This window comes from Anas acuta, chromosome 17 (assembly GCF_963932015.1).
Source record: "Anas acuta chromosome 17, bAnaAcu1.1, whole genome shotgun sequence".
In the NCBI taxonomy this organism is placed as follows: Eukaryota; Metazoa; Chordata; class Aves; order Anseriformes; family Anatidae; genus Anas; species Anas acuta.
This window is the reverse complement of record NC_088995.1, coordinates 15,077,388-15,091,577: the sequence shown is the minus strand read 5'-3', so window position 1 is coordinate 15,091,577 and position 14,190 is coordinate 15,077,388. Positions and strand designations below refer to the sequence as shown.

General features: G+C 41.3%; 1 protein-coding gene across 2 annotated transcripts in view; it reads left to right on the top strand.

Annotated features, from left to right (window-relative positions):
• Positions 1–14,190, top strand: part of AACS (acetoacetyl-CoA synthetase) — a 45,948-nt gene that overhangs the window by 25,887 nt on the left and 5,871 nt on the right. Inside the window, exons 9-15 of one of the 2 annotated variants that reach the window (XM_068701257.1) lie at positions 5,966–6,046; positions 7,136–7,260; positions 9,702–9,766; positions 10,267–10,389; positions 11,681–11,794; positions 11,960–12,085; positions 13,631–13,700. In XM_068701257.1, the coding sequence (XP_068557358.1) occupies positions 5,966–6,046; positions 7,136–7,260; positions 9,702–9,766; positions 10,267–10,389; positions 11,681–11,794; positions 11,960–12,085; positions 13,631–13,700 (704 nt within the window). The remainder of the gene's footprint in view (positions 1–5,965; positions 6,047–7,135; positions 7,261–9,701; positions 9,767–10,266; positions 10,390–11,680; positions 11,795–11,959; positions 12,086–13,630; positions 13,701–14,190) is intronic. The other variant, XM_068701258.1, reaches the window with a different exon arrangement.

Here is a 14,190-nt window from a genome sequence, read left to right as displayed (position 1 = left end):
ATCCCGCACACGTTCAGGGTCGGTTGGGAGTTTGTCATCCCCACCGTCCCGGTCCTCCAGCTCAGGGCACCCTGGGTCCCGAAGCCCATCGTCGGCATTGAAGACAGAGGCAAAGAAGGCGTTAAGCGTCTCTGCTTTGCCTATGTCATTGTCTGTGAGGAGACCTTCCCTATCAAGGAGCGGCCCTATGTATTCTTTAGTTCTCCTTTTTCCATTCACATATCTAAAAAACCCTTTTTATTTTCTCTCACAGACACAGCCAGCTTCAACTCTAGGTGTGCTTTAGCCACACGGATTTTCTCCCTACAAACACGAACAGCATCCCTGTATTCTTTCCATGTCACCTGGCCCTCCTTCCAGTAGCAAAACACTCTGTTTCCGCCTAATCTCCATAAGAATGTTCCTGGTCAGCCACGCCGGCCTCCTGCCCCACCTGCCTGACTTGCGATATTTAGGAATTGCCTGATCTTGTGCTTCTAGGAGGCATCGCTTAAAGAATGACCAGCACTGGTGGACATCAAGGCCTTCAAGAGCAGCTTCCCAGGGGACCTTGCTGACTAGTTCCCTGAGCAGCCTGAAATCCGCTTTCCCCATATCTAGGGATGAGGTTTTGGTGGCACTTTTCCTTCTGTCACCGTAAATTTTGAACTCAACCACTTCATGGTCACTATGACCGAGGCGGCCACCAATCACCACATCTCCCACCAGACCCTCTCTGTTTTCTAGCAACAGGTCTAGGAGGGCACCTTTCCTAGTTGGCTCCGTTAGCACCTGCACCAAGAAGTTATCATCTAGGTGCTTCATGAACCTCCTGGACTTGCTCGTGTCAGCCGTGTGGCACTCCCAGTTACCGTCTGGCAAGTTGAAGTCCCCCATAAGGACAAGGGGAGTTAATCTCGAGGCCTCTCTTAGTTCTGTAAAGAATAATTTATCAGCGCTATTGTTCTGGCCAGGCGGTCTGTAATAGACTCCCACAACGACATCCCCTTTGTAGCTGCACTGCTACAGAGCTCTTGTGTAACTGTAGGCAAATTGCTGAGGATTCTTCAGGCCTGAATATTTCTGGATGCTGCAGAAAGAACAGTGGTGATTTGGGACTTGGACCAGGACCAGCAGCCAGGAACTGCTGCTCTCTGAACTACCTAACCTCTTGGTGCTCATCCTTTATGCGCTGATAGCATGGCTCAAGGGCAGCAGCACCTACTGATTTTTGATGCTCCAGATGCTCATCACTGTATTTGCTGCGTGCTAAGCCCAGTGATGACAAGCAGACCAGTAGGTTTTTGTCAGCTGCCAGATTATGCCATGTAGTGCTAAACACTGAAGATTTATTCTGAGCATCCTACAAGTCCTATAAGTAAACAAGTCCTATAAATAAGCTTGAGAGAGCATCTTAGGTTGTAGGCTTTCAAACAGCTATATACTTTACCAAAATACATTCATTTTTAAACTAGGTTTGATGGGGGAAGGGAGGGGAGCTAAAAGTGACAAAGAAGGGCTGGGTGAAATTGTCACTGCTGTCACTGAAGATAGTAGGGAAAGTAGGGAAAGACCTCTGAGTTGTCCCATAGGATTGTCCAAGGGCTCCTCAGAGAAGGTAATGATCCCAATACCCCATCTGGAATTTTTTTTCTTCTTGCATCCCTCCAGTGGTAACTGTGCCTGCTGCTTCCTTAAAGTGCCTGTATACCAATGTGTGGAGCATGGGAAATAAACAGGATGAGCTTGAGATTTGTGTTTGGTTGCAGGGCCACGATTTTGTTGCAGTCACAGATGTGGTGGGACAACTCACATGACTGGAACGCAGTCGTGGAGGGCTATGTCCTCTTCAGGAAAGACAGGCTGGGGAAACAGGGTGGGTGGGGTGGGGTTGCCCTTTATGTGAGGGAGCAATTAGAGTGTACCCAGCTCCACCTGGTGGAGGGTGATGGACAAGTGAAGAGTTTGTGGGTAAGAATTAAGGGGTGGGCTGGTATGGGGGACACTGTTGTGGGGGTGTACTACAGGTCACCAGATCAGGAGGAGGAGGCCGATGAGGCTTTCTACAAGAAGCTGGTATGAGCTTCACGGTCACGGATAGTGGTTCTCATGGGGGACTTCAGTTTTCCAGACATCTGTTGGGTAAGCAACTCGTCCATGCACGCACAGTCCAAACGGTTCCTACAATGCGTTGAGGACAATTTTCTGATGCAGGTGGTGGAGGAGCTGATGAGGTGGGGGGTGCTTCTGGACCTTATTCTTACCAACAGGGGTGGGCTTGTTAGAGATATGAAGGTTGGGAGCAGCATGGGATGCAGCAACCGTGAGGTGGTGGAGTTCAAGATGGCACTTGGTGGAAGAAGTAAGGTTAAAAGTAGGATTGCTACCCTGGACTTTCAGAGAGCCAACTTTGACCTCTTCCGGGACCTGCTTGGGAGTATCTCATGGGCTAGGTTGCTAGAAAGCAAGGGTGTATGTGAGAGCTGGGCTACATTTAAACAGCACTTCAGGATCTGTGCATCCCTAAGAGTAGGAAATCGGGGAAGGGGGGCAGGAAACCTGCGTGGGTGAGCAAGGAGCTCATTGATAAGATCAAAAGGAAGAGGAAGGTTTATGAAATGTGGAAAAAGGGCCTGTCCTCTTGGGAGGAGTATAAAATTGTTGTCAGGGCATGCAGGGACGTGACAAGGAGGGTTAAAGCCCGCCTAGAGATGAGACTTGCAAAACAGATAAAAGATAATAAGAAGGGCTTTTATTTTTTTTTTTTTTTAAGTATGTAAACAGTAAAAGGAAGACTAGGGATAATGTGGGTCCCTTGCTGAACGAGGGGGGTGTTCTGGTAACGGGAGACACTGAGAAGGCGGACATACTGAATGCTTTCTTTACTTCAGTTGTTGCTTCAAGGACTCCTCCCCCCAAGGACTCCTCGACCCTGGAGGGAGGAGGAAAAAGTCTGGGAAGTGGAGATCTCCCCCCCCTTGTTGACAAGGGAGTGATTCGGGAGCGTCTGAGTGGGCTCAACGCATACAAATCCATGGGTCCCCATGGGATGCATTCATGTGTGCTAAGGGAGTTGGCAGATGTGATTGCTGAACTGCTCTCTATCATCTTTGAAAGATCCTGGAGAACAGGAGAGGTGCGTGAAGATTGGAGGATAGCCAGTGTCACTCCGGTCTTCAAGAAGGGCAAGAAGGAGGATCCAGGAAACTACAGGCCAGTCAGTCTCACCTCTGTCCCTGGAAAGGTGTTGGAACAGCTTTTTCTGGATGCCATCTCCAAGCAACTGTAAGAGAAGAAGGTTATGAGGAGTAGTCAGCATGGATTGACCAAGGGGAAGTCATGCTCGACTGACCTCATTGCCTTCTATGATGGCATCACCAGCTGGGTAGATGGGGGGGAGAGCAGTGGATGTCATCTACCTTGACTATAGCAAGGCTTTCGATACTGTCTCCCATGACATCCTGATAGCAAAGCTGATAAAGTGTGGGATAGAGGAGTGGGCAGTAAGGTAGGTTGAGAACTGGCTGACTGGCTGAGCTCAGAGGGTGGTGATTGGTGATGCAGAGTCTGGCTGGAGACCTGTGACTAGTGGTGTTCCCCAGGGGTCGGTGCTGGGTCTGGTCTTGTTCAACATCTTCATTGATGACCTTGACGATGGAATAGTGTCTGCCCTCAGCAAGTACGCTGATGCCATAAAGCTGGGAGGAGTGGCTGACATGCCAGAAGGCTGTGCTGCCATTCAGTGAGACCTGGACAGGCTGGAGAGATGGGTAGGAAGAAACCAAATGAGGTTTAATAAGAGCAAGTGTAGAGTCCTGCACCTGGGAAGGAATGACCGCATGTATCAGTACAGGCTGGGGGATGACCTGCTGGAGAGGAGCTCTGAGGAGAAGGACCTGGGGGTCCTGGTGGACGACAGGTTGACCATGAGCCAGCAGTGTGCCCTCGTGGCCAAGAGGGCCAATGGGATCCTGGCGTGCATTAAAAGGAGCGTGGCCAGCAGGTCAAGGGAGGTGATCCTCCCCCTCTACTCTGCCCTGGTCAGGCCTCACCTGGAGTACTGTGTCCTGTTCTGGGCTACCTGGTACAAGAAAGACAGATCTCCTGGAAATAGTCCAGTGGAGGGCCACAAAGATGATACGGGGCCTGGAGCATCTTCCCTATGAGGAAAGGCTGAGAGACCTGGGGCTGTTCAGCCTGGAGAAAAGAAGACTGAGAGGGGATCTCATCAATGTGTATAAATACCTGAGGTGTGGGAGACAGAGGGATTTGGCCAACCTCTTTTCAGTGGTTTGCAGGGACAGGACAAGGAGTAATGGCCACAAGATAGAGCACAGGCAGTTCCACACCAACACGCGAAAGAATTTCTTCATGGTGAGGGTGACGGAGCACTGGAACAGGCAGCCCAGGGATGTTGTGGAGTCTCCTTCTCTGGAAATATTTAAGGCCTGTCTGGACGCCTACGCGGGCAGCCTGCTCTAAGGAACCTGCTTTGGCAGGGGGCTTGGACCCGATGATCTTTCGAGGTCCCTTCCAACCCCTTCGATTCTGTGATTTATCTGTTTTTACAGACTGAGGGTTACCAGGGCTTTAGGGGGAAATATTTAATGGTCTTTGCGTAAAGTTATTGTTAAAGAAAACTGTTTTGGAAACTGTGGAAAAGTAATAACTAAATGGTTATTTAAAGGAAAGCTTTTCTTTAAAATTTTAATTGAATTTTACTTTTACTACTTTGTGTGGTTATTTCAGAGGCAAGGTGCTTGCTTTTATACATGGAATAATTAAGTTAACACCTGCAATTCTTCTGGCAAAGCTAACGAGTTAGTCATAGCATTTGTAAATCCTGAATGTAAAATTTTTAAATGTAGGTAATAATAGTGTATAGCTAGATGGCAGCATTGTGACAGCTCACTGTATTCAAACACTGGCAGGTGAATTAAGACATGGTTCCTATAAGAAAATCAGATTTACTCTTTTATTTAATGTTTTCTCCCTTTTCTCCCAAAATGTGTGCTGTTTTTATGACTTTTTCATTTCAAATATTTACCTGTAATGTATTTTCTTTCTGCATAAATCTTATTGCATGTTTATGAGGCTCTTAACAGTTCCACTATAACTCATTACATAAACACAAAAAGCACTATTTTAAAATCAACCACATTGTGTCACTGCAGTGAAGTGACTTAGAAGTAGTTTGTAAACTTATTTATCCTAACAAATTACACTTTAATGATGATTAGAAAAACACTTCAGCTGCGTTTCCAACAAAAGTGAAAAGGAGATATATTTTACTACAGTTCTGTGAATATTGATGCTGTGAGCAATGAGATTTTCTATGTTTCTAGTCACTTCACTATTTACAGGAGATATGTGTAGTTAAGTCTCTTGTTTCCTGAGCGTTAATAGGTAAGGTGATTTGCATAAATAATGTATGATAGCTGCTGCAGCTCATAGTAGCTGTAGGTCCCTCATTCCTCAAAGCTGACCAGATATACCGAACATGGAATCTTCCTGCTATTTACCTGACAAATCTGATTGGTAAAACCATACTGTTAAAATGATAGTCTTCATGGACATGGAATCTTCCTGCTATTTACCTGACAAATCTGATTGGTAAAACCATACTGTTAAAATGATAGTCTTCATGGAGTATTATGCAGCTCTGATAGCTGGGCAGAGTTAGAAATGAAGAAAGTTGTTTATTCCATGAATTACAAGTGGTGTGCAGTGGGAATTGCTGAGGTCTAATGAGAGAGGCTGAGAAGTTCTGTGAGAAAGTGGAGAATGCAATCACTTCTGCTGATTTAGATAAGCCTGGGAGTTACTTCAGTTGTGGATAGAAGAAAATACTTGTCTGTAATCCTGGAGTCCATCCTGTGAACTACAGACAACATCAGGTTTTTTTTTTTTTTTGAAGACTTAATGTGCTGTCAGTTTTCTTTTCCATTTACGTGCACTTATATTTTTTTTACTATTATTTTTTCAGGGTACGCTAATACAGCATCTGAAGGAACACATTCTTCATGGCAACATGACCAGCACTGACATAATTATGTACTATACAACGGCAAGTGTGGCTTATTAAGGCATTTCTAAAAACTCTTTAGTACATTTTTCTTATAAAGCTGAGGGAGCTTTCCCTGCAAATCTGCAATTTCATTTTTATGTATTTTTAATTCTTGCTTTGTAAAGAGTCATCCTACTTAACAGATTTTTAAATAAGTAAATAATCATGTGGGATAATAAAAATGGAGCAGGGACCTTTCTGATGAAAGGTCAAACCTATGTTAAATGTTTCTAATCTAATTAGTGAGGAAAATTAATTGATTTTTACAGTCCTTTAGGGTCATTGACCTAACTGCCTCATCAATGTAATCTGCAAAATAGGCTCTACCTTCCTGCAACATGTAATTAACCATACTGAAGATGAGGATTTTTTTTTTCTGTTTTGATAGAGAGGAAAGAATCTGAACATCTGAGTTTTAGTGAAGGAAAAGGAATAAAACTGGATGATCTTTGTATGGGTTCAGTTATGTTTTTTTCTAATGTTCTGGTAAAGAAAATGATTCTGCAGTCCTCTATTACTCTAACAGTTTGAGAAGGCTCATGTCTTTCCTCATGAGTTCCTTTCTGAACTTTGACACTACTAGTTGGTTTGTAGTACCTCCACAGAGGAATTATGATTACCTTATCCTATCTCTTGACTCGTGCTTTAAAGCTATGTGTGTAGGGAGGTCTGGAATCCCTATGCCATTAGATATTTATAAGGCAAGTTAGTTGAACGTTCATTTGGAATGTTCTAATCCAGCCTTGGGGCAGGTGAGAGGATAAACAGCACTCCAGTCTTATTTTCTGATTCTTAAATAATATGATTAGAGGTAATCAGCAAAGATAAATATAAACTTGTGCTGGTTTAACAATTTAAAACTTCCAGGCAAGGAGGAAAGTGGAGGGGAAGATAGCATATCTTGAACAAGGACAGAGAGCATGCTTTGGGCCAAATGATTATGTGAAAAGCCTTGCCTGTTCATTTTCTAGTTGTCTGTAGCTCTGCAGCTGTATGACAACAATATTCCCGGCTCTGTGATACTGCTGCCAGGAAAGTGGATGATTAGCTGACAAAGATAGAAACTAATGGAGGTATTTTCTTTCCTAGACTGGCTGGATGATGTGGAACTGGTTAGTGACTGCACTTGCTACAGGAGCTTCAGTGGTCCTCTATGATGGATCTCCCCTAATTCCATCACCAAACGTGCTCTGGGACTTGATTGACAGACTGGGGTATGATCCTGTTAGGTTTACCACAAAAACAACCCCATTAAAGGTGTCAAAAACTAGCATGTAGCCTGACAGTTTTGCCTTAATGTTGAGTAGAACTACTTAAAATTTAGCACTAAAAACAATCTTTGAGAGAGCAGAAGAGAAAAAGAGCTGATTGTTTCAAAATTAATTCAGGTATTTGTATTTGGATTCCAAACAAACAAAGAATTTTGATTCAATAGTCAGTTTTCAAGAGCAGCCTTTTTCAAAAGGCAATAATTGGGAGCAATCTAAAGAGCAATTTCTCAGCGCACAGAACTTAAAAGAATCTTTTGTTTCAGTCAGCACAAGATATGACTTTTTATACAGCACTTTGACTTAAAGACAGAAATTGACTGGAAAGGCTCAGCAGGGCTGCTTATATTTTCATATTTTGCTCTTTAATCTGTAATATTAGATTCACCCTGTCAGGCAATTTGTTAATTGTTTTACACGGTCCTTTGTATCTAGCAATGCTCACAGTGCCCTCTCTCGAATCCAAGGGAAACAACAGGTATCATAAACAAATCCTGTGGTGGTGTTTTACTATAGTGGTTAAACTTTGCTTTTTGTATTTTTCCTATTTTTCTAACTGGATGTAAGGAGCGTAGATCTGAATGATGTTACTTTGTGGTAAAATAAGTGTCATTTTTAATTAGTAATTACCACCAATGAATTAATTTTAGAAAATGGATGCCAAAAGACTTTTTCCTGACTTTTGGTAATTATTAATTTAAACTTCACTGTCTTTTGTGCCATGAATTTAAAGATGGACATGTTGTCTCTGGCTATTATAACTGAAGATTAACGCCTAGTTGGAATGTTTCCATTAAAAAAACAATAGCTTAACACCTCTTTCCCCTAGCATTCCCCCCCCCCCCCCAAACAGCAGAACAGGCAAAAATTTAGAATCAAGGAATAAGACAGCTTATTTTAAGCATTGTTTCTACATGCCAAAAGTAAGTGAAGATAATTCAAATGTGTCTACATGTCTCACTTTTGTAATCTGGTGCTAAATGTGGTGGCCATCTGTGTGGTACTTCATAACGCAGTCTGTTCCCAACTGTCATATGCTACATGTTAAAAAAAAAAAAAAAAAAGGCGTTAAGACTACCTTGCTTCTCTGAAGATGTACCATACTTCCCTTCAGATATTTTGATGATACTATAAAAATATTCAATCTCGTACTTCATGGCAAGAATTACTTAAGTGGACTTCAATGAAAGATCTATTCAAGTGAACTGTGTTTAGTCACCACCCATCAGTTATCTAGTATTTGGAAGGAAATAATAGCAGATTAGTCTCTACATGTGCTGTAGAGGAAGTGTCAAAGTTTAAAAATACAGAGAAGCATTACATATTCTAACTATAAAATAAGCAATAATCTGAAGCATGGAAGGAAAGTAGGGTATTACAGAAGAGTAAATTGTTCATGTGTTTGTGATACATGGTAAGTGAAGTGAGGGAAAAGTTTAGTTGTGTGTGCTCTCATGGTGCTCGATAAATTGTTTTATGCAGACATAGTTGTGCAAGTAACCTGTCCCTGCCCAAAGGTAGCAGCCTCTCAACTGTCAGCCATGTAAATGGCAGAGAAAGACATCCGTGGTGATAGTGGGATAGCCCTCATTCCACTTCTGAAATGGTGGTATCATCTCAAGAGCTGTTCTACTTTTCATTTTGCCTTCAAGTGAAGATAGGATTTTGTTTTTAAATTAGTTATACTGATGTATGTATTGCCCAAGTTCTGTGCATTCAACCTGTATCCCTTATTCTTATTTGTCTCTACACATGTTCTTGAGTAAGTCTATTGCTGTACTTTAAAACAAATTAGCAGAAAGCAGGAATAAGGTTTCCCGAAGGTCAGTAAAAATAGCAAATTAGCGCTTCCTCTGATAGAGTTGGGTACAGCAAACTAGAAATGTAGAAGGGATACAGCCTTTCTTTTGAGTTGTAATTGTGTTGTATTGGAGAAGTTCTCCAATAATTTCACACAAAAATGAGAAGTGTCATGTTCCCTATTTGTCAAAAGTGAAAAATGGACAAGATTCCCAAAGATGTATTTTATTTATTACGTTAATTGAAATATTTAACGCTGTGCCTTCAGTGTTGTTGTGAAAGTCTTGCATAATGTAATTGCTCTGTCTCTTACTGCATTGTCATAAAGACTGGTGATATGCAACTGGGAGACAGAACGGTCTGCTCAGTCTTAAAGATACTAAACATGATGTCTCAACATTAATGACGTGTGACCTCACTAACTTTGATTAGTCAAGCAATGTACTTTCCTAAAGCTTTCAAAGTGCAAGGCACATCCTTTTGAGCCATCAATGTACAGAGTGCCTTCAGCCTCTGCTTACTACAGTGGGAATTACAGAATCTTAAAGTCTTTAAATATGTAGAACGTTTAATTTTTCTCCCTCTAGGATTACCATCCTTGGAACGGGTGCAAAGTGGCTGGCTGTGCTAGAAGAGAAAAACTTTAAACCATGTAAGTTTCCAAAGGCTATTGCATCTCCTTTTACAGAATCACAGAATTTCTAGGTTGGAAGAGACCTCAAGATCATCGAGTCCAACCTCTGACCTAACGCTAACAGTCCCCACTAAACCATATCCCTAATCTCTACATCTAAACGACTTTTAAAGACTTCCAGGGATGGTGACTCCACCACCTCCCTGGACAGCCTGTTCCAATGTCTAACAACCCGTTTGGTAAAGAAGTTCTTCCTAACATCCAGCCTAAAACTCCCCTGGCGCAACTTAAGCCCATTCCCCCTCGTCCGGTCACCAGGCACGTGGGAGAATAGACCAACCCCCACCTCACTACAGCCTCCTTTAAGGTACCTGTAAAGAGCCTTTTCTCTCAGGTTCTGGTTCTGAATCATGTCACAAACAAATCATTTATGTAATTTTTCTGGATTGTAGTGACAAATGGTTACAAACTCTTGTAAAAATTCCACCTTAACCTAGTTTGATTTCCTCCTTTTTAAGGTGAAACACACAATCTCCAAACACTCCACACTATATTGTCTACAGGATCACCACTCAAATCTCAAAGCTATGAGTATGTCTACAAACATATAAAAAATAGCGTCCTCCTTGGATCCATTTCAGGTGATACTTTTATGCTATATGCGTCTTGCTAATTGTTTGTTGCCTGTGCATTTCCTTCTTGCTTGCTTGCTACATTGGCAAGCTTAGGCCTTGGATCATTCATGCTTGGGTATAGTTAGACTAAGTTGTCTCTTTTATGCAGAGATTCTCTGTGTAATTCAGTATGCCATAATGAAGCTCGTATGCAAGAGCTTTTAGGTAGAATGTTTCTGACACGGTGGATGTTTGGGGTTTTTAGCTTTTTTAAGCAGGTTCATTTATTTTGACTGGCTGTCCTTTGGGGTAACAGGGTGAGATCAAGAAAAGAGTCTATTAACCTACAGAATGCAGTGTTCTGAAAATAGCTGAGTTCAGCAGGAAATTCTCTTAGAGGTTTTTCATTAGTCCCATTTCAATTCTTTTATGCCACATAATCGGCACTGCAGACAGATTTTTGTAAATTATATAATTAGAGAATCAAGCCCACATACTGTGTGGTTTGTTGTAAGGAGTGCTGGCTGAGGCAACTTGTATTCATACATATATAAGGTCCCTCATTCTGCTTTGTAATAAAGGCTGAATTTTCACAAGGCTTTTTAACTTAGTTTAGTCTGATTTTAGAATCTGAGTATTCTGCTACTGCGGTCACTTCTGACTCTGGTATTAGTAAGAGTACTATACTAGTATTGTTACTGTAGACATCAATGGTCTCAAATGTGGAAGACTATTTTTTCAGTAAAGCTATCAGTATTATTCTTGTCCTAGATTTCTACGTCTTTAAGGTCCTGGAATATAAGTATTTCAATTAAGCAAGCACTATGATAATACTTATTTTTAGTTGAGATAACTGTTCATCTTGTGTTTGCCTCCTCCCTCCAAACTACTGTGCTAATGAGAACAAAAAAGTATTGAATGGAACAGTTTAAACTAATGAAAACAAACAAGAAAACATTTTCAAGTGATCTTGAATATCTTAATTCTGTAAACTAGAGCCTGTTTGTTTTCTCAGTCTTCTATAAGTGGAAATTTCCTTAAATGGTTTCTCCTCTACTGGACGGAGAAAAGTTATGCCTTAGGGAATGTTTCTGTGTGAAGGTAATACGTGTGTGAAGAGATGCACATCTAAAGTAAGAGAAGAAACCTTTACGACAAGTCATGTTACATCCTAAATAATGCTGACTCTTATTCTGTGCTGCTTAATGTGGATCAGAAGCATTTGGCAAACATAGTAGTCTGCTTTTCTAGAGTTCTTATGTAGTTTAGCTTTTTACAAAGTGTAATGTGTAATCTAAATGGACTTCTTTTATTATAGGTGGGACAGATATAATTTCATGTTTCATGGGTCAGAATGTTACAATTCCGGTTTACAAAGGAGAAATTCAGGCCAGAAATCTTGGAATGGCTGTAGAAGCATGGAATGATGAAGGTAACTAGTATCTGGATAATATTATCCAAAAATATTACTTCACTTACAAAATACAGCAGGTATAACCTTAATTTTCAGTCATCAGATGTCTAACAGTCCACTGTTTTGGTGCTCCCTTCTTTACAGAAGGGAAATGCAGACAATGCCTCTTTCTTTTGTAAACAGGGAAGCCAGTTTGGGGTGAAAGTGGAGAGCTGGTTTGTACCAAACCTATTCCCTGTCAACCTACACACTTCTGGAATGATGAGAATGGAAGCAAATACAGGAAGGCTTATTTTTCAAAATTCCCAGGTATGTAACCAAGGGTGTTGGACACTGCTTAAGCTGACCAAGAGTATAGCTTGTATTGCTGCTATTAGGAAGGTACAGGTTTATTCCTGCCCAGTGATGGGCAGATGCAGCTCTAAATCTAGATTTCCAGGGTGAGAAATCCAAGGCATATCTGATAATTCTCACTCTGTTTTTTAGTGCTTTGTTATGAATATGGATCCAAATCACTTAAGAAGAATCTCTGGAAAGTGCCAATCCCATTTTGCTCCTGGTGTCATTATGCAGATATATGGCTATAACAGCTTGATAATCTGCAATGCAGACATAAACTTCTTTGCATGAGTGTGAAGTGAAAGTGCTGAATAGGTCAGGGAGCAATCTGCCATTAATGAGTGTTATAGCACCTCTGCCAGGTTGCTTCTACCTAGCAGGAGTGAATCCTAAGGCATAAGTGCTGGGCTGCTACCTCATTAGCATGAAGCTTAAGTATGTGCTGCCTCCAACATACATATTCTGCATTCATAGTCTCCCACCTCTGGTAAGAGGAAAGGAAAGCTTCTGGCCCTCAGCATCTTCCTAATCATCTTGAGCTGTGCTCACTGAGTTTTTGCTTATGTGGTATAGGGATGCTGAACAGGGGCTTATAGGAGCAAGACCTCAAGCTGCTTCTTTCTGGAGATAGCTTTTCTATAAATAGCAGTAATACAGAGTAGAATTGCAAGAAAAGTTGGGATGTGCAGCAGGAGATAATCGTACAGGAAAACTGAAGGAATGTTGAAGCTCACTTGTGAGCATTATTTTAATTGGAAAAAATCAGAGTCATTGGACTGAAGTAACTGTTTCAGAAATCCTGTCTGAAAATCCTCTTCTAGTTTTCCTTGTTAATGGGATTAAGGTTGTAACAGGTACAAGAGAAAATAGTGTTATGTGTACATGCATGTGTTATCAAGGTTTTGTTTTTCTGTAAAAAAAAAAAAAAAATGTTTTGCATTTGCGTGTGTGGCAATGGTCGTGGTCTCAATCTTAAAAATATTACAGAAGTTATTCCAACTCTGAAGAGCCAAATCTGATATTACATAATCAAGAGCATTAAGCACAGAGAAGCTCCTTAGCGAACTGCTGAGACGTATTGTGCAAACCCAGAGAGCTGCTTGTGTAGAATCATGCATTGTGAAAGAAGTGGGTCAAGAAAGACTGGTAGGAGTATCATTAGCTTTGTGAAAGATTTTGTTTCCTCAAAATGTGGCGTTCAGGGCAGAATTTCATCAGTTTTCTCAAGGATGCTAAATAGCCTGCAAATAAGCAATCATAAAGTAACCTAGGGTCTGATCGTAACGTGTGAGCTACCCTTGTGTGAGCGAGCTTGTCGTAATAAATGTAATATGGATTGTTTGCACAGTTCAGTACTGCTACATTTGCTGTGGGTAGCTCTCAAAATACGTATGATGTGTTAGGATTCTTGCTGTAAAACAGATAGAAAAATGGATGGTATGCCTGTTACACCAATGTCTTTTGTGAGTAGAAGGATGAGAAACCAGCTGCTTAACCTTTGTCATTCTCAAATAGGTGTTTGGGCCCATGGGGATTACTGCAAAATTAATCCCAAAACAGGAGGAATTGTGATGCTTGGTCGCAGGTACAGTTTTTTGGATAAAATGTTCTGAATAAACAAGCTTTAAGAATTGGGAACTTTACCTTGGAGCATAATGTACACAATTGTCTATCATGCCTGTTTAGAGTTTGGATTGTTAAATTCCGTGTTACAGATCTGAGTCCTTGAATTAATCAAAGCAGCTGTATTAGAGGGAAGGGAGAGCATTTCTAAGTGCTGCCACATTGTGTATAAGCAAATGAAGATGATATTTGACTTGGTTTAGTTTTCCATGATTTATAGTAATGGATCAGCATTTGGTTGGTTTGGGAGCACAGCACATTCGAGTGGAGAATCAGGAAAACTGTTTTTCTGTTCTTGGCTTTGCTATTGACTTGCTTTATAGTGCAGCTTTATTACAAAAAATCAGGTATAAAGTTGTGCTTGTCTTAGAGATCGTAGAAAAATTCAAGGTCACAAATGTGGCTAAATTTTCTGTTTGCATTTACAAGCTGCTGTTCAAAACTAAATTGAA